The sequence below is a fragment of the Moschus berezovskii genome, chromosome 6, assembly GCF_049115385.1.
Source record: "Moschus berezovskii isolate FMDL1 chromosome 6, NW_MosBer_1.0, whole genome shotgun sequence".
Classification (NCBI taxonomy): domain Eukaryota; kingdom Metazoa; phylum Chordata; class Mammalia; order Artiodactyla; family Moschidae; genus Moschus; species Moschus berezovskii.
Genome location: NC_142465.1, coordinates 113,497,627 through 113,515,613, shown reverse-complemented (window position 1 = coordinate 113,515,613; position 17,987 = coordinate 113,497,627). Strand labels below are relative to the sequence as shown.

The 17,987-nt window shown below is 57.7% G+C and overlaps 1 protein-coding gene across 3 annotated transcripts in view; it reads right to left on the bottom strand.

Annotated features, from left to right (window-relative positions):
* Positions 1-1,328: 1,328 nt before the first annotated feature.
* The window catches only part of MICALL1 (MICAL like 1), a 28,559-nt gene continuing 11,900 nt past the window's right edge, over positions 1,329-17,987 (bottom strand). For 2 of the 3 annotated variants that reach the window (XM_055395193.2, XM_055395194.2), the window contains exons 6-16: positions 17,434-17,879; positions 15,313-15,370; positions 14,275-14,636; positions 12,473-12,888; positions 8,163-8,297; positions 7,308-7,434; positions 7,075-7,165; positions 6,850-6,923; positions 4,356-4,470; positions 4,137-4,183; positions 1,329-3,112 (exon numbers count right to left, since the gene is read on the bottom strand). In XM_055395193.2, coding sequence (XP_055251168.2) covers positions 2,991-3,112; positions 4,137-4,183; positions 4,356-4,470; positions 6,850-6,923; positions 7,075-7,165; positions 7,308-7,434; positions 8,163-8,297; positions 12,473-12,888; positions 14,275-14,636; positions 15,313-15,370; positions 17,434-17,879 — 1,993 coding nt within the window. In that variant the 3' untranslated portion in view covers positions 1,329-2,990. The remainder of the gene's footprint in view (positions 3,113-4,136; positions 4,184-4,355; positions 4,471-6,849; positions 6,924-7,074; positions 7,166-7,307; positions 7,435-8,162; positions 8,298-12,472; positions 12,889-14,274; positions 14,637-15,312; positions 15,371-17,433; positions 17,880-17,987) is intronic. The other variant, XM_088837485.1, reaches the window with a different exon arrangement.

The window sequence follows — 17,987 nt, the reverse complement described above, 5'->3', positions numbered from 1 at the left end:
CTGAGCCTCTGAGACCAGTCACAGATCCAGACACCCACACACACACTTTCCCAGTCTTTTCTCGGGGAAAGACACACACACACACGGTGAAAACAAGTCCAGACACACACACACACATGCACCTGCACACACACAGTGAAAGCAAGTCCAGGTCTTAACCATCTTGGGTGTGTTTCTAAGGGTGTCCACCGGGGCCTCTTCCCAACACCTCGCCCTCTGTGTGTCCCTGCGTCCCGCACATTAGGGTTTCTGAACTTAGTAATGAATATGATTCCTTTCTTCCTACCCGTCTTAAGACCTACTTATTTGACTTCTTACAGCCTTGGACAAATATTTAACCACTATGATTAACTGGCTAGTAAAACACATTTACCGTAGGTCATTACACACACCATTTTGTTTTCAGAGGGATAAGGCTTATTTGTTCAAGGAGTTAGAATTTTTCAAGCCCAGTTGGTTTCTAGCTTTTTTTTTCCAGTAAAAATGGCATCAAGGCCCCCGGAGCAGCCCATGGCTGGGTGCTATGCTAGGTGCCGGGGCCACTCCTGGCTGACTCCCTCAGTAAACGCCTGCAATGGTTCATCATCCCTGGTGAAAACAAGGACTCACCCAGAGATCCCGACCAGAGGCATTTAACCAGCAAGTGGCCTCCTCGGGGTTCAAAGTTAGCTTTCAGTCTTTCCACCACCAAACCCACAACCCATAGAAAGAAACCCAAAGGGGTAGGAGGCATCCAGACCAAAGGAGCCCTGCTTCAGAGATCCACCCCCAGCCCGTGTCTGAGCCCACCTGCCTCATCTCCAGCAGCTCGCCTGTGAGGCCTGGGTGCTGAGATGTCCACCCGCAGCAGCTGCATCCCACACCTGGCACACAGCATGCAGCAGTCCCCACAACTCTGACAACCACACGCCTTACGCTCTCCAGCATCCTGTCATTTTCCCATCCCCGTAAATCAAAGTATTTCAGAAATTTCAACCAAGCCTCCCACTTGGAGGGATTCATATAATCCTCTCAGGCCACATGACCCCACTTGGGGTTTGCAGAATAAACATGGTCCTGCAGCCACAAACAAATAAACAGAGAGGACCAGCTCAAGGGCTGGGGCTCTGGAACATTCCATGGGAAGCCTGCGTCCACACTCCCTCAAGAACCCAAGGACTCAGGGCACAACCTGAGGAGGACGGCCATTCTCTACTTCAAAGGCCGCAGCACGTGGCCCAGAGGCAGCAAACCGGAGAACCCAGGACAGAGTCAGCCCACTCTGACATGGTAGCACGTACCCTTGATTTCAATTCAAGTCAGTTTTACAAAGTACACACACGCTCCGCTGGATTTCCAGTTTCTTTTGAAAAATGCAAAGATCTGGCCCCACTGGGCCCACATCCCACAGGCTACAGTTGACTTGGGTGAGGGACAACCTCCCCTTCTAGTTGCGGTGTATCCACCCCAGTTCACCCCAGTCCCCACCACCCAGGGGTCCTGACACCAAGGCAGCCTGACGGGGCCGCCCCGCAGGACGCACCCAGCCTGGGTTCATGTGTGTCACCTGCCTGGCCCCCCGAATGGCGCTGGAGCTGGTGACCGCAGCTGCAGGTCAACAGGCCCGTCAGGAAGGAGACGGTCAGAGGCTTTGCACTGGTCCCTGCAGAGGAAGGCGTCCTGCCCAGGGGCAGGGAGAGAGGGGCCAGGGCCCCCAGCGGTGGACAGCCCCTCCACGCCCTCCTGGGCCAGCGGAGATGCCAGCCAAGAGGCACGGCGGAGGCAGGGAAGAAGGTAGGCCTGGCAAGGGGAGGGCGGCCCAGGGTTGCAAGGCACTGGCAGCTGAGGTGGTCTCTGTTTACTGTCAGTGAGGAAAACCCTCTCAAGTTAATACAGTGTCATCTTTCCCCAGAGGCGTGCTGAGGGAAGGGCCCTAGAGGCACCCCGGAAATAGCTTATAGCAACAGTGCTTTGCCCCAAGAGCTGCTGGGCACGTCCCCTGGGGCGAAGGTGCTCGTCCCCATCAGCTCCTCCTCTCCCACAGCCGTCCCGGGGGTGAGCGGCCATCAGTCCTTTGGAGGCGACAAAGTCGGGAGGGAACAGACAACAGACGCGTGTGAGGAGACAGGCTGGCGCTGACCACCCGGGAGCAGGTCCGCTGCACCCCAGCCCTGGGGTGGTGGGGAGAGCCCACAGGAGGGGCCAGGGGCTACGGTGTGCGGTGAAGGGCCAGGGTTAGCACCTACAGGCAGCACGCCCGCCTGCTGCTGGCCTGGGGCCCGCCCGCCTCCCCCAAGGCCCACCCTTGGGGGGCTCAGCTCTCGGGCACCCCACCCGCCCCAGCACCCTGTCTCGGGCAGGGAGACTTCCTGCGGAATGAGGGGCAGTGAGGGAGGCACCTCCTAAGACTTCGAGGAACAAAGGCAGGGGTCTGTCCATCAGGCCCCTTCGGGTCTTGAGGACAGCAGTAACTACCTCCAACTTTAATTAAGAGACTTCATAAATAGAGCTCCTGAGTGCGGAGAAAGAGAGGCCAGGCCGCCCGCCCTGACAGGACAACGGGATTCAGACCCAGGACGGGGGGGCGTGGGAAGGGGCCGCTGTGGCCGAGCCTGGCTTGCCAACCTGCCCAGAGGGCAGGAGACCCAGGCCAGAGGGTCCACCACGGGCAGACCTCCGTGGGCGGACAGAGCCTCTGCTCCCCGCCACACGTGGTACAGGAGCGAAGCGGGACCAAGGGCAGGGGCTTGTGGGACGAGACCCTGCTCGCTCCTGGAGTCAGTCACAGCATCTGGAGTCAGGAGAGCCAGGCTGGGGGCTCAGAGGAAAGGGAAGAAAAACTCTTTAGCCCAGACCAGCCAGAGGACCCTGAGGAGGGAGAGGCCATCACCCAGAGGCTCCCTCCCCTAAGTCATCTTTCCTCTCGACTGATCCTGAAGGGACACAGAAGACCCCCGCCCCGTAGAGCGCAGCCAGTGGGGGGTGGTGTCCCCGGCTGGCGGCCCGTGCCGTTAGCTCCTGTCTCCGGGGCACTTGCTCTTGGTATCACGCTTGTTTCCTAGCAGCTTCAGCATCTTCATGGTCTTGAACTTGCCCTTCTTCTTGCTCTCAGGCTCAGCCTCCTTCTGGAACTCTGCAGAAGGGAAAGGGCAGTCAATTGGGGCGGGCCGGGGGTTGGCAGTGATGGTCAGGGAGTGGCAGCCAACAGTCTCAGCCCACCACCACCACCATATCGCCTGGAACCGTGGACATGTCCCTTCATCCTTTTGCGTCTCCACTTCACCTCTAGGACGGGACCCCACCCCTTCCCAGCATTCGGCAGGGATTGGGAGATGAGCACTCATGAAGGCAGTGGGAGCCCTAGAGCACGGCTGACGTTTTCTCTCTAAAAGCCTCGATTCCCCTACAGCTCTGTGCTTACAGTATAAACACTAATGGTCAGAGCTGGAAGAAATCGCAGAAATCATCTGGCCCAGTCCCTCACTTATTATGGACAAGGAAAATGTGAGTCTGAAACAGATTACCACCAACCGAGCTCTCTGTGGGTGCCAGGCCACGGCTAAGTGCTTTATACAGGTTATCTCAGTCATCCTCAGCACCCGCCCAGGAGGTGGGTGCCTCTGTCACCCCCATCCTGCAGACAAGGAGAGTGAGGCCTGGAGGGGTGAAGCGCTGGCGCAAAGCCACCCAGCTGGGACGCGTCAGAGCTGGGACCGGAATCCAGTCTCACTGGAGCTCAGACGGAACCGCAAGGCCACGAGATGAGTCACTGGGGGAACCCAGGCCTCCTGATTCCCAGGCCAGTGCTGTCTCAACAGTTCTGGGCACTATCTTCTCCGGGGTGGTGGTGGGGGAACTGCTCTGTGAGCCCACAGACCCCTCCTGAACCAGCTGTGGCTCTCAAGGAGGAACACACAGCTCAAGGCACACATGCCCCGGGAAACAGCCCCATGTCACCACCCTCCCTATGGGTACCACGGCATCCCACACCCATCTTCCTGGCCATAGGTTGGCCTGGCTTGCTACACAAGGCCTTCTTGGCAAAAGAAAGGCTTGCACACACTGTCCCTGTGGGTGCCCCTTCCAACTCTGTGTTCAACCACCCCCTCCCACCCTGCAGGAGTTCAAATGGGCCAGAGCCCCAGGAGGGGCCTCACCTTTCTTCTTGATCATGGCTTCCAACATCTTATCTTCCTCTTCCTCCCTGAAATGAGACAGGGAAGCTGAGTGTCCCACAGGAAGAAGGGCCAGATAATCTCTCAGGCCCCTCCAGACTCTCTGAGTCCACACAGGCTGAACAAGGGGTAGCTGGGATGGTTGGCGGTGAAGGTCTCATCCCCAGGAAGCCCCGGGAACCCCGCCCCCAGCCACGTCACCTCTGCCGGTCCTCATCCAGGCAGTTGACGATGGCGTTGCGCTGCTCGATGAGGGTCACGAGCTCTTGCATCAGCAGCTTCTCTCGGCCCCGGTCTTCCTCTGTCCAGTCCTTTTCTGCTCAAGGAGAAAAGCCGGGGACATGAGGCCCGGGAAGCGAGGAAGCAATGCCTAAGTGCTAAGGGTGGCTGCAGACCAGCCCCACGCTGTACACCATGAGGACGAGGAGCCGCCCAGATGGGTGGGGATTACAGTTTTCGGAGAAATGAAGGCTGTTGCAGAAGAGACCAAGAATACCAGTCTGCCTACCAAAGAAACTCTCCCGGGGGCCCCAAGAGGACCAGTACAATACAGGCTCTGAGAACAGAGACCAGTGCGGGCCAGAGTTTCCTGTTTGTGCTCTCGCGTTCAGGCAACCCGTGTTCACTAGGTGGTTTCCTGGGGAAGGCAGGATTCGGGCTGGGCCTGCTGAGAGTTCCCAGTGGCGGGCTGGCTGGAGTGAGGCAATAACAGAGCCCCCGGGAGAACATACAGGAGAGAAATGTGATCCAAGAGGCATCCTCAGACATCCATCTAGAGCCAAGAAGGAGGGTGGACTAGAATGGACCCTAGCGGTTGGGAGACCTGCCAGCAAGTGTCCCTGATATCTCAGACACCTGCTGCCCTCCCCTCTAGTCTCCTGATTTCAAGAACCCAGGCCATCCCACAGAACCACACCCTCCGAGACCCACCTGCTCCTTGGTATTCCTCTACCCCAGCCTGCAGACTTCCGGGGGACGGATGCCCCCTAATATGACCTTCCTAACACAATATCTGCCACTAGAGGCCTCCTCACCCCTCAGCCATGCCCCAAACCCGCACTGCCTCCTCTTGCCAAAACTGGACCAATGGCCCAGCATAGTTCCAGGGACAATGTGGGTTTCAGAGACACCACTCCAGTTCAAAGCCTACTCTGCTGTTTCTCGAATCTGGGGCCTGGGTAGGTTATGTCCACAACCTACATGGGGGAAAACTGAGGCTCAGGGAAGCTAAATCCTAGACCAGTGCCACACAGCAAGGGTGGAGCCAGTGCCTATTTCCGGGCAGCCACATGTCCCCAAGCTACAGCCCTTACAGTGTCTTACGGATCTCCGGCCCACCTGGGGCCTTTAAATCAGTATCACCCTCCAAAGGCGACAACCAGGACAGGAAGACAAGCCCAGGATGCACTGCCATCTCACACAGCACTGGAGAAGGAACACAAAAAGCCCAGGGCCAGGAGGGCCTGGAGAAAGAACAGAGGTGCGGGCCCCTCTCTGGCCACAAGGTGGCGCTGCGGCTCCCTCGCCATGGTGGCCACGCCCCAGCCTCCAGGGATTTGGGAATGAGTCATAGAGGGCAGTGGAGGGCTGGGACATTCTGTGACTTTCCCAGGGGCATTCCTGACTCTGGGTCTCATCCAGCCTCCCAAGCTGCCCAGTCAATGGGAAAGCAGGGCCACCATCCCAGCCAGGAGGAGGGGCTGCTTGTGTGCAGCACACGTCCAAGTCAGAGGCTCGGAAAGAAGCTGGGTTCCACCATCAAGGGGCAAGACTCAACCTCTCTGGCTCTCCGTTTCCTCATCTGTTCAATGGCAAACAACGATTCCTAACCACCTGGGCCACAGGAAATGGTCAAAAGCCCTGGTTCCTGCCTCTGGACCTGCCACAGTCCTGCGGTCTCTCTCAGCCCACAGCTGTGCTTCACCCTACGTCGTGGCCAGACTCCAACTTGGTCACGTAGTAGGCATCAGGCCCGCCGAGGGCACAGCGCCTTTCCACATCCCATCTCCTGGTCCTGAGAACGCCCTCCCAGGTGGGCACCTCTGTTCTGTGTCACACATGGATCCACTGAGACTGCGTGCCAAGCCCGGGATGTGCAGCCAACACACATCCTCAGGGCACAGCAAGTTCCCGGAGCGCACAGGACGGCGTGGCTCCACGCCCAGCCCCGCCCCTGCCCCCCTCCATCCTCAGCACACCCCATCCCTCCCTCGCAGGGCCACGCCGTGCAGGGGGCCCTCCCACTGGCCCTCCCTGCACCCACGCTCTGACCTAACGGCCATGAGCCCAGAGCTGGCCCAGGACAGACACATGCTCTGCCTCACTGAGGCAGTCCAGGGCCCTGGAGACTGACCGCCCCCAACCCTACACCCCAGGACCTACCCACCCACACGTTCCAGGGGGAGGAAGGGGCCAAAAAAGGTCAGTCTGCTCCTGGCCTTGGAGAGCTCTCTGCAGGCCTGTCATCCAACACACAGATTTCACAGCCCCACGCGGGTCCCCTCTCCCGTCTTCGCTTGAGTCTATTAATCCCCTGTTAGGACCCAGACAGCACCTCCCACCATGTCCTCTGGCCCTGCTCCCACAGTCTGCCCAGGCCTCCCCATCAGGGCTCTGTCCATCCTTCCCCAGCCCACTCCTCCATGTCACCAGGCCCCAGGGCAGATGACCGGGGACAGGGCATGGCTGCCGTCACCTGGCTTGTTGAGAAGGCACCGTAGCTCGTACTCCACGTCAGCCTGCCGCTGCTCCAGGTTCTGCTGCTTAAAGCTGGAAGGTGGGAAGAAGGGGACTGTTAGTTCTGCCCCGACTGCCCGCCCTGCCCTGAGCTGATGCGGGAAGGTGAACACTCTCAGTCCTGAGCTCTGTGGATTCAGGGTTGGGGGGAGCCGGGTGGGGACGGGGGGGAAGCAGGACTCACACGTAGATGAGCTCAGACTCCCGCCGAACCAGCAGATGCTTCTCGTGGATGAGCTTGAACCAGTCCACCAGCATGTCGTCCTCACGGCCCTCTGCAAGCCAGATGCTCACTGAGGCCAGGGCTGGTGACGGTCCCCATCCTCGAAGGAGCCATGGCAGCTCCTACCCTGGGGAAGAGGCTTCCCCCACCTGGGTCCCCACCACCCCCTGCCAAGCCCCCCACAGCCCCCACACCGTTCACTCCGCCACGCAGCTTCTCCTCCAGCAGAACCCCACGGTGTTCCAGGGCATCCAGCTGGCGCTCGATGGTGTCTATTTCTCCATGGATATCCTCTTCGGGGATGTACTGGTCGGACTGGACCTGCCCAACAGCACCTAGTCACCTGCGATCAGCCCACCCTCCCACCTGTCTGCCGCCAGGAGTGTCCCTCTGGCCAGTGCTGGCCTCCCGGGCTCTGCCCCACACCCCGTGTCCTGGGTTCCCAGTGCCATCAGGCATGCCCAGAGGGTGACACGACTTTCTGCCTCTCTTGGCAATTTCCTTCCCTCCTCTGCCACGCCAGAAAGGACATCATAATATAAGAAAGTGACCCAAAGGAGAGAGAAACCAAGAACACTTCTAAGCTGTTTAAGTAGAAGTATGTCATGTGAATGCTTTGTTGCACTATTATTAGTAACAATTGAAATGCATCACCCAGTGCTTTTGGTCAGAGCAGCTGATCTCAAAATTCCCCCTGGCTGCAAGTCAGATCTCCCAGCTGGGCTTCCCAGGCAGGCCCCCTCCCACATCTCAGGGAAGCTGCCCAGACGGACTGCCCTGTCGCAGGGTCCCACAGCAAGCCTCAGGCCACCAAGGGAGGGGGCCCGAGCCCAGGCAGCCAGGTATCTGGGGCTCCCAGGTCGGATGCGACTGAGCGACTTCACTTTCACTTTTCACTTTCACACATTGGAGAAGGAAATGGCAACCCACTCCAGTGTTCTTGCCTGGAGAATCTCAGGGACGGGAGAGCTTTGTGGGCTTCTGTCTATGGGGTCACACAGAGTCGGACACGACTGAAGTGACTTAGCAGCAGCAGCAGCAGCAGATACCTTGCGTTTGATGAGTGGGAAGCCATGTCCTGGGGCAGGTGGTCTCGCTGGCTTCGAGCCCTTGGTGGCCTTCTTTACATTTGGGGATGCTGTAGGTGATGGCTTCCGGTTAAAAGGATTCTCCTTGCAGGAAGACTAAAGGCAGGGAAACATGACAGAAGATATTAATAAGTCAGGAAGGGGCAGTAGGACCCTGGGAGCTTGATCACGTGGGACCATGGAAAGCAGGGCGGGTGGGAATCAGGCAGAGAATCTCCCAGCATCCCGTCTGAGGCATGCAGTCATTCAACAAAGACTTCCACTTCCCAGCGCCTCTCACGTGCAGCTGCCACACTGGATACTTTGCTACATGCTTGTCTAATTCTCACAACCACTCCTCAAAGTGGGTCGTGTCTGCCCATCTCACAGGTGAGGAAACTCAAGTTTTAGGGGTTAAGTAATTGGCCCAAGGTCACGTTCTTCCCAAGGGCCCACGCTGGAGTGTGATTTGGTCTGTTTCAGGTCGGGCAGCCCTCCGGCGCTGGGGGCAGTGGTCAGGACATGCAGTTTAGGGCAGGACGAAGCAACGGTAGCTCACCCAGGCCTCACAAACACCCCTTTCCCAGCAGGGATTACGGGGCTCAGCGCCTTGCCCAGGGTTGCCCAGACAGGAAGTACAAAAGTGGGATCCCGCTTTCAGTAGAGGGAGGCAGCCCCTGCCCTGCCCAGGAAAGGCCCCCATCCTACACTGCCGATCTCCCTGGGGAGTCCTCTCCGAGGCCAGCAGAGCGGGCAGGCCCAGCACGGGAACAGTCCCTGCCTTCCACCAGGGCAGTGCCAGCATCTTCCCACCACTTCCCCCAGCTCATCGGTAACAGGCGTCCCTGAGGCCATGGAGTGCTCCCAGGAGTGCTGACCTGGCTTTCCAAGAGCTGGGGAAGGAGTGAGGAGGGAGCTTCTCACCTCACCTGCGCCAGTCGCTCAGGTGGGATGGGGGAGTTCTTTGAGGCTGGAAGTTGCTCTGGGAGCTGACGCAGGAGTCCAGGTGCGGATGGGAGACAGTCTGGTCCCCACAGGGCAGCACCCACCCAAGGGCCTTCTCTCCTGCCCTCACTATCTCAGATTCCTTCCAAATCCTAGGGTGAGGGTAAGGGATGGGGCACCCCAGAAGGAAGCCCCCTTGGGGCTCCACCCTCACCGTCCACAATCACACCTGAAGCAGCTCAGCAGGGTCAGACAGCCCGAAGGCCCCGAGTCCCTCAAGGGGTCTCAGCCACAGAACTCCTTCAAACTAACCTTTCACACACCCCAGGGCAGGAAACGGGGAGCTGCCTGTAGGGTGGATGGGGGGATTCAAAATCAGCTCTCTCCTCCACCCGCTCAGCAAGGAACCCTGGGACCCCTAAGAGCAACCAGAGGCCCGGAGAAAAGGCCCCTTGTCCAAGTCACACAGCAGGTGGTGACAGCTGGACTGGGGGACCCAGACCAAAGAAGGTTAAATGACATTTGAAAGGTGCACAAACCAACAGCTCAGGCTCCTCTGCAGACTCATCCTCTGTCAGGCTGGTCAGATCAGGACTACAGCCACCCTCCACCCAGGGCGGGTGAGCCCTGGGCCCTCAGAGGACTGCAGAGTGCGGGAGAAAGTGCAGGATCAGAACCTGGTGGTAGACTTCCCCGGTGGTCCAGTGGTTAAGAATCCGTTTACCAATGCAGGGGACTCGGGTTCAATCCCTGGTCCGGGAAGATTCCACATGCCTTGGAGCAACTGAGCCCGTGCACCACAACTCCTGAAGCCCACACTCTCGAGCCCGCATGCTGCAACTCCTGAAGCCCAGGCGCCTAGAGCCTGTGCTTGGCCACAAGAGAAGCCACCGCAATGAGAAGCCGGCATATCGCAACAAAGAGTAGCCCCCGTGCCTGCAACTAGAGAAAGCCCATGCGCAGCAAAGAAGACCCAATACAACCAAAAATAATTAATGATTTTTTTTAAAAAAGAACCTGGTGGCTCCAGACTTCCCTAGTGGTTCAGTGGCTAAGACTCTGCAGGGGGGCCCAGGCGCCACCGCTGGTCAGAGAACTCGATCCCACATGAAGCAACTAAGAGTTTGCATGGTGCAATAGCAAATGAAACAACTGACGAAGAATTAATCTCCAAAATATACAAGCAGCTCCTGCAGCTCAATTCCAGAAAAATAAACGACCCAATCAAAAAATGGGCCAAAGAACTAAACAGACATTTCTCCAAAGAAGACATACAGATGGCTAACAAACACATGAAAAAATGCTCAACATCCCTCATAATCAGAGAAATGCAAATCAAAACCACAATGAGATACCATTTCACACCAGTCAGAATGGCTGCTATCCAAAAGTCTACATGCAATAAATGCTGGAGAGGGTGTGGAGAAAAGGGATCCCTCTTACACTGTTGGTGGGAATGCAAACTAGTACAGCCACTATGGAGAGCAGTGTGGAAATTCCTTAAAAAACTGGAAATAGAACTGCCATACGACCCAGCAATCGCACTCCTGGGCATACACACCGAGGAAACCAGAATTGAAAGAGACACATGTACTCCAATGTTCATTGCAGCACTGTTTATAATAGCCAGGACATGGAAGCAACCTAGATGTCCATCTGCAGACGAATGGATAAGAAAGCTTTGGTACATATACACAATAGAGTATTATTCAGCCATTAAAAAGAATACTTTTGAATCAGTTCTAATGAGGTGGATGAAACTGGAGCCTATTATACAGAGTGAAGTAAGCCAGAAAGAAAAACACCAATACAGTATACTAACGCATATATATGGAATTTAGAAAGATGATAACAATAACCCTGTATACAAGACAGCAAAAGAGACACAGGTGTATAGAACATCTTTTGGACTCTGTGGGAGAGGGCGAGGGTGGGATGATTTGGGAGAATAGCATTGAAACATGTATATTATCATATGTGAAATGAATCGCCAGTCCACGTTCGATGCATGAGACAGGATGCTCGGGGCTGGTGCGCTGGGATGACCCAGAGGGATGGGATGGGGAGGGAGGTGGGAGGGGGGTTCAAGATGGGGAACACATGTACAACCCGGGGCAGATTCATGTCAATGTATGGCAAAACCAACCAATATAATATTGTAAAGTAATTAGCCTCCAATAAAAAAAATTAAAAAAAAAAAAAATCCCACGTGTTGCAGCGAAGACCTGGCACAGCCAAATAAATAAATTTAAAAAAAAAAAAAAAAGAACCTGGTGGCACAAAGGGACTCTGGTCCTTTAATAAATAATAGGAAAAAAAAGAAAAGAACCTGGTGGCGCAAAGGAGAGACCTCTTGGTAAACTAGGTGCCCAGAGGAGTGCACTGCCTCCGGTGACCCCTGGTTCTTGGCCGGGCCCTGAGAAACAAGTGCTCCACCAGTCACAAAGGCCATCTGGAAAACGAGCTGCCGGGGGTGGGTGCCCACTACAGCCCCCAGAGGGGACGGAGTGTGGGGCCGGCCTGGGACGGGGTCTGGGGAAGGGAGTGGCAGCAGGGGCTGTCTGTACCCCTGCAGTGGCCACAATAGAAGCACCCAGTAAAGCCATTTCCTGGGCCCTCTGCCTGTTGAGAGCTGACCCCTCCTCTGTAAGTCCACCCCACTACAAACTCCATACAAGACACAGTCATCTCGGCACTCCACCCCTAACTTGGCTGTGAGCACCTAGGGACAAGGACCACCAGAGCCATCACCCCAGAAGCCCAGGCCAGCCCATGCACACAGAAGCGACTCAATGAACACCATCAGCCCCGTTCTATAGGAGGGGAGACTGAGGTCTCTGGAGAAGGAACACCACCCCAAGAAGGGCATCCTCCCCTCCCCTCTGTGCTCTCTACCCCAGGTGGAAGGACAATCATCTAGGCTTGTCTCCCTGAGCAGAGGGTGAGCGCCTAGAGGGCAAGGACAGGGTCTCAATGATGCTGTGCCAGGTTCTGGCACAAATAGGGCTTCAGTGAATGGAAAGCGGACGGAGGATGTGTGGGTGAGTAGTGGCTGGTGTGTGTGTCTCCAACGGGCACATGCGCGGGTTCAGCAGGTAAATAAGAGCTGGATGCCTCAAGACATGGAAGGTCGGGCAAGTGGACAGGTGAACAGATGGACAGGAGGTCTGGCCAGTAGATGAAAGGATGTTGACAGGGAGCTGTACCTCAATGTATGGAGTGATGAATGGCCAGATGGGCAGAGCCAAGGTCACTCCACAAGTCAGGGCCAGCAACGATGGCCAGCCCTGGACATTCCTGCCCCGAGACCAGGCCCACGTCCACTAGACAGGACAGCAGACACTCACCTTCACCTGCAGCTGAGGGGATGAGGTTCCAGGGGAAGGTGCAGGGCTCTTGTCTCCAACCAGCACAAGGTGGGTGGGGGCAGTGCCACTGCAGGGCTTGGCTGGCGGGGGACCCGGGCTGCCCCTGGTACTGGGGGCAAGCCCAGGGCTGGCTTGAGGCATCCGACCCATGTTAGGCTCCACCAGCTCCCCGGAAGAGGAGAGGGAGGAGTTGGCAGAGAGGCTGGCAGAGGTCCCAGGGGTGCCAGGGGCGTGGACAGCAGGCTCTGAGGAGCTCTTGGGCACGACGGGTGGTTCCAGGAGCTCCTCACTGGGGGGCTGGCTGGAGCTCTCGGACGACAGGCTCTCCACGCTGAGGGCTGGCGATGGGGTAGCCGAGGGCGGCTCCGAGCGGGACAGGCGGGAGGCGTGGAGAGCTGCACAAACCAAACCGCAAATGGGTGCCGAGCGAGGGGGCAGACAGGCCCTCTGGCCTCGCCTGACACTTCGCTCTTAACAGTGAAGTGAGAGGTGGCCCAGGAAACCCAAGTCCTCCACATCCAGGCAGGAGCCTCAAGGATAGCAAAGGTGGGAGAGGACCAAGGCCACTGGCAGACAGATCACCCAAATTCATCCCGTGCACTCTGGGCTCTGGCCTGTGCCTCGTGGTGCAGCTACAGCCCTGGCTTCCTTATGGCTCTTGCTTCCTCCTCTAGCGTGGCTGCAGCCTCCGCTTCCCCTCCCGTGTCTGATCTGACCCAAAGAAAGCCAAACTGAAAAGGCAGAAAGGCCTCGCACTGAGCAGAAGTGGAGGGAAAACAACAGGGGAGGAGCAGGCGACTCTAGCGGTGGCCGGCTCCCAGCCAGGCACTGCCCTGCGCCAATTTCAGCCTCATGGATGACGGATGCCATGCTTCAAACTATTATCTGTGCTTTCCAGGTGAGACGACAGACTTGGAGAGAAGGGCTGGGATTGGACCCAGCTGAGTCTGACTCAGAGCTCATCCCATTGGCTGCCTCCACCATGCGCCCACCACCTCCAATCAGCTGACCCACCACCTCAGCTGGAGGGCCCCTGGGCCCTGGCAGGGGTTGGGGGGACCTGGACCACTTGAGTACTGGCCTCCTGTCATCTCTAGCGTGGTCTCGACCTCACTGTCTGAGGGACTCCCACTGAGGTCTCCGGGGCAGCTGGAGCCCCGCCGTGATGGAAGGGGACTGGGCATTGGGCCCGAGAAGACTGCAGGACGGTGAGAGGGAGGGCGGGGCGGAGGGAGGCACAGCGCCCGGGACCTGGCCCACCACCTCCGTCTTCCGGGGAGACTGAGGACACACACAGGGGACGAACAGCTCAGCGTCACTAGCGCCCGCGTCCCATAGCCGGGTCAGAGCCTCAGGTGCCTGGAGCTGGAGAACAGAGACTGAACGGGCAGGACTGGAGCTAACCCTGTCACGCACCTTCCCCAGGCCTGACTCTGTTAACAAGCACATCAACGGACAACACATTTAGTTCTCACAACCGTCCTGCAAGGTGGGTTATGAAGGGTTGAGAGTAGGGTCGAGAGCCTGGTTCGAATTCTGCCTCCACTGCTTAAGTGCTGTGAGGCTTCGAGCAAATCATTATCCTCTCTGTGCCTAAGTTTGCTCACCTGCAAAACAGAGTACGCTACCTACCCCACGGGTTTGCTCTGATTAACTGAGGGCACACACGGCACCTGACCTGGAGCGGGAGGGTCCCGTGGCACCCCATGCCCTTCCCGGGCCCTGGGTCACCCAGATGCCCAACCCCAGCTCTCCAGGGAGCTCCCAGGAATGGCACTCACCGAGGGGGGACGTGCTGGGTGCTCGGGGGGCAGGGCGCTTCTTCGTCTTGGGGCTGCTCGTGGGGGTGATGCCGTACCAGGGGTGTAGCGACTTGGGTGTGGACTCCAGGGGGGTCGGGGCAAGGCCGGGGGCCTGGCTGGGTGCAGCAGAGGACTCCTCCTCCTCCTCCTCAAAGGGGTTGTAGGGCTTCAGCTCTGCGCCCCGTGGGATTGCTTCGTCCACACCCCCGTTCTCCACGTGCCTGCCTTCCTGGCCCGGCAGTGGCCCAGGGCTGCTGCTTGGGGGCAGGGGGGCTGGCTTCTTCTTTGGCTCTGCCTGCACCAGTGTGATCCACGGTGGGTCTTTCCTGGGGGCTGGTGTCCTGGACAGAGGCCAAGAAGAGGTAGAATCCATAAGCAGTCAAGGAGGGGCAGCGTCCTTCTCTCCCCAGTGTGTCCCACAGCGGGTGGGTGAGACACGGCACCCTTCCCCTCTCCCAACCCAGCACCGTGGGGCCCGTCTGGGCCCAAAGCCCAAATGGAAAGGAGGGACCCTCTCTCTTCCCCTCCCTCTGCCTCTTTGTCTCTCTCCACCCTAAGCCCCCCTGCCCAGGGACCATATAGGGAAAGCACAGCTCCCAAAGAAGAGCTGGAAATCGAGGTTCCTCGCCTGTGACGTGGGGTTCCAGGGGGTGGAGGCTCTGAGCCTGGCATACAGTGGCGCTTTGCTGGGTCTTTCTATACTCTGCTGCTGATTCTTAAAACTACTCTAGGAGGCCTAGGCCTCCCACATTCCAGAGGCAGCAGAGGCTTGGGGAGATTAAGGGACCCCGGGGGCAGCCTGCTACCAGGCCCTGCTGCCCACGGGGAGAGGGGTTCCAGGGGAGCCACACAGGAAGGGGGTGTGGCCACAGGCTCCTGCCCACAAGAGAGGAGCCCCCCTTTCCAGGAGGGGGCGCTGTGGGTCACATGGCCTTGTTGCTGACCCAGACCCCCAAGGGGTACTCCCTTTACCCCCCACCCCACCAGGGCCCTGGAAGCCCCTCGGAGCCAGCATACCTCTCTGACAGTTTGGGGGTCCCTCTGGGCTTGGGGATGGGGGGTTCTTGCAGCTTCCCTAGGTGGAAAAGGAGAGTGAGACGGGCCTTCATGGGCGGCTGTGAGCCAGGTGGTAGAGTGGAGCAGTCAGGGAGCCAACCCAGGGCCTGCCTCACCTAGGAGTGCCCTTCCACCCCACCTGGCAGGTCGTGGACTCCAGGTGGTCCTGGCAACCTCCCCTGCACCCTTGCACCTCCCCAGTCCAGAGCTCAGGGAGATTAGATAAAACACCAGAGAGAACGGGTAGAGAAGGTCAAAGCCACAGGCCAGGACACCTGGAGACCTGTGCGTTTCAGTTAAGGAGGGGGAACCCAAGTGCCCCTCTGACACATCCCCAAAGTGGACAGGAAATACTGTCTCAGCTCAGCGCGAGGTCACCTCCTCCTGAAAGCCTCCCCTGACTCCCCAGTGTCCTCTGAATTCCACAGTAGCCTCTGCTCCTCTGTTGTTTTTTTTTTCAGGAATGTTTTGACTCTTTATTCATGTAAATTTAGAATCGACTTGTCAATTTCCTCAAAAAAAAAAAAAAGTCTACCAAAAACCTCAAACTTAAACAAAAGGGTAAAATATAACATGAAGTGGAACAGGACTGCACAGTACATGTTACTTTTAAAATAAAGTATACGATTCTGTGGCATTGAGTACATTCATCTTATACTTGTGTAACTCTTTTAATATTTTCTCATTAGACAATCTTATTAACTGAAAATAATGTTTTATTTCTTTCTCATTCTTTTTTTGGTGTTTTCCAGCTGACCAGGACCTTCAGTACGAGGAACAGAAGTACTGTCATCCAAGTCCCAGACATTCCTTACTCCTGTCTCCTACTCCTTCCTGGTCCCTGGAACCTTCATCAGTGAAATCAATCCCTGGTATCCTGAAAGCTCCCTGCACAGTCTTGTGCTAACAACCTGACTGTCCCCTGAAGACACAGTTTTTCCTGCAACCTCTCAAGTCAGGCTGTGTTTTCTCCCATGGCCCTAGAACCACTGAGTGTGGGGATGGGGTCAGGGTCCTTCTTGCCCCCCACTGCTTCTTTCTGTGCATCCCCCTTTCTCCCCTCAAGTTTCAGCTCTGAATCTCCTTTCATCAGATCATACCACCACCCACTAGCCCTTATTATTGCTGTTGTTTAGTCATTAAGTCATGTCTGACTCTTTGCAACACCATGGACGGTAGCCTGCCAGGCTTCTCTGCCCACGGGATTTCCCAGGTGAGAGTACTGGAGTGGGTTGCCCTTTCCTTCTCCAGGTTCCTCCAACTAAATAGACTTCTTACATTCTACTGAAATCCTGTGTCTGTGCCTGTCTCTCCCTCGGAGACCGGCAGCACCTCCGAGGCACAAATAGTTCTGAAGGCCCAGCTCAGGAGCCAGTCTCCAGGAGCACTGAGCAGAACAAGCCCCAGAGGGAGGAAGCCAGGGAGCCTCCCTCCCCGAGGCCTGTACAGATAAGAGTTGCCCAGCACATCTCGGGTTGCAAAGAACCTTGTTCCTATGAGCTCATGAAGCCCAGGGAGGTCACGTGGAAAGATTTTACGGGGGGGTGGTGAGGCAGAGATCTCTACTGCAGGGCAGGAGGTCAGACTAGGGAGCACCCCAGGGTACACCTGACCAGGGACACAGCGTCCCCCGCCCCCCAGCCCCCAAGCAGTCCCTGCCAGACGCCCAGATGTAGACAAACACACAGGCTGGGCGTGGGGGGAGGTCACCCGAGTGTGGACAGAGTCCCAGACACACTGGGGACACAGGCACCTGTGGTGTGCACTTGCTACACGCCCCGAAACTGAAGCTGACAAGACAGACACAAAAGAACACAAAGCTGGGGCACACAGAAGGGGGCGGTCCAGGCCAGAGGCGGGGGTCTACATCCCATCCCCCCAGCATGGACAGCAGAGCGTGCACAGAGGGGCCTCGGTAACAACTTGCTGCCTGAATTAATAACCTCAGTGCCACAGCCGTCCCCAGCGTATCCACCACACACAGGCACACAGCGTGGCCCCACGGATACTCCCTGGCACAGGTACGTTTAAACGCCAGGCACACCCCAGGGAGCGCCCAGCCCCAATGGGACCCCCGCTCACCGTTCGCCAGGCAGCTGCCACCTCCCTGCTCCACCAAGTTCTCCTGCTGCAGGCTAGACCGGGGCCGGGGTGTGGGGGGCGTCGGGGCTGTGCTCTCGGAGGCCTTCCTGGGGGCGGGTGTGGGGCGGCTGGCCGGGGGGCTGGCCAGCTCCTGTGGTCTGCCAGGAACCTGGGGCTTGGTGGGGACCTGGGGTCGGCCCTCGAGGCTGGCCTTGGGCACATCCACCTCAGCCACTGCAGTTGCCTTAGGGCTGGGGCTGCCCCCCTCCACCTTCTTGGCTTCTTCTGAAAGTTGCTGCTGCTTTGGCTGTGGTGGGGTTCCAGGCCTGGCCCCTGACCGCCCACTGGGGCCCAGTCTGGCACAGTGCTCTGCACACACGAAGGTGCCCTCCTCTGGCCCATTCCTGTAAGCTCCAGGGAGCAGGGTGCTGGAACACCGCCGACACCTGCCAGGGAGAAGAGGGGTGTGGGGGGGGTCAACTTAACCAGCCCAGGGTGCTGGCTACCCCTTCTCCAGCAGCCAAAGCTGTACCTTCCCCTCCTCCCAGCTGCCA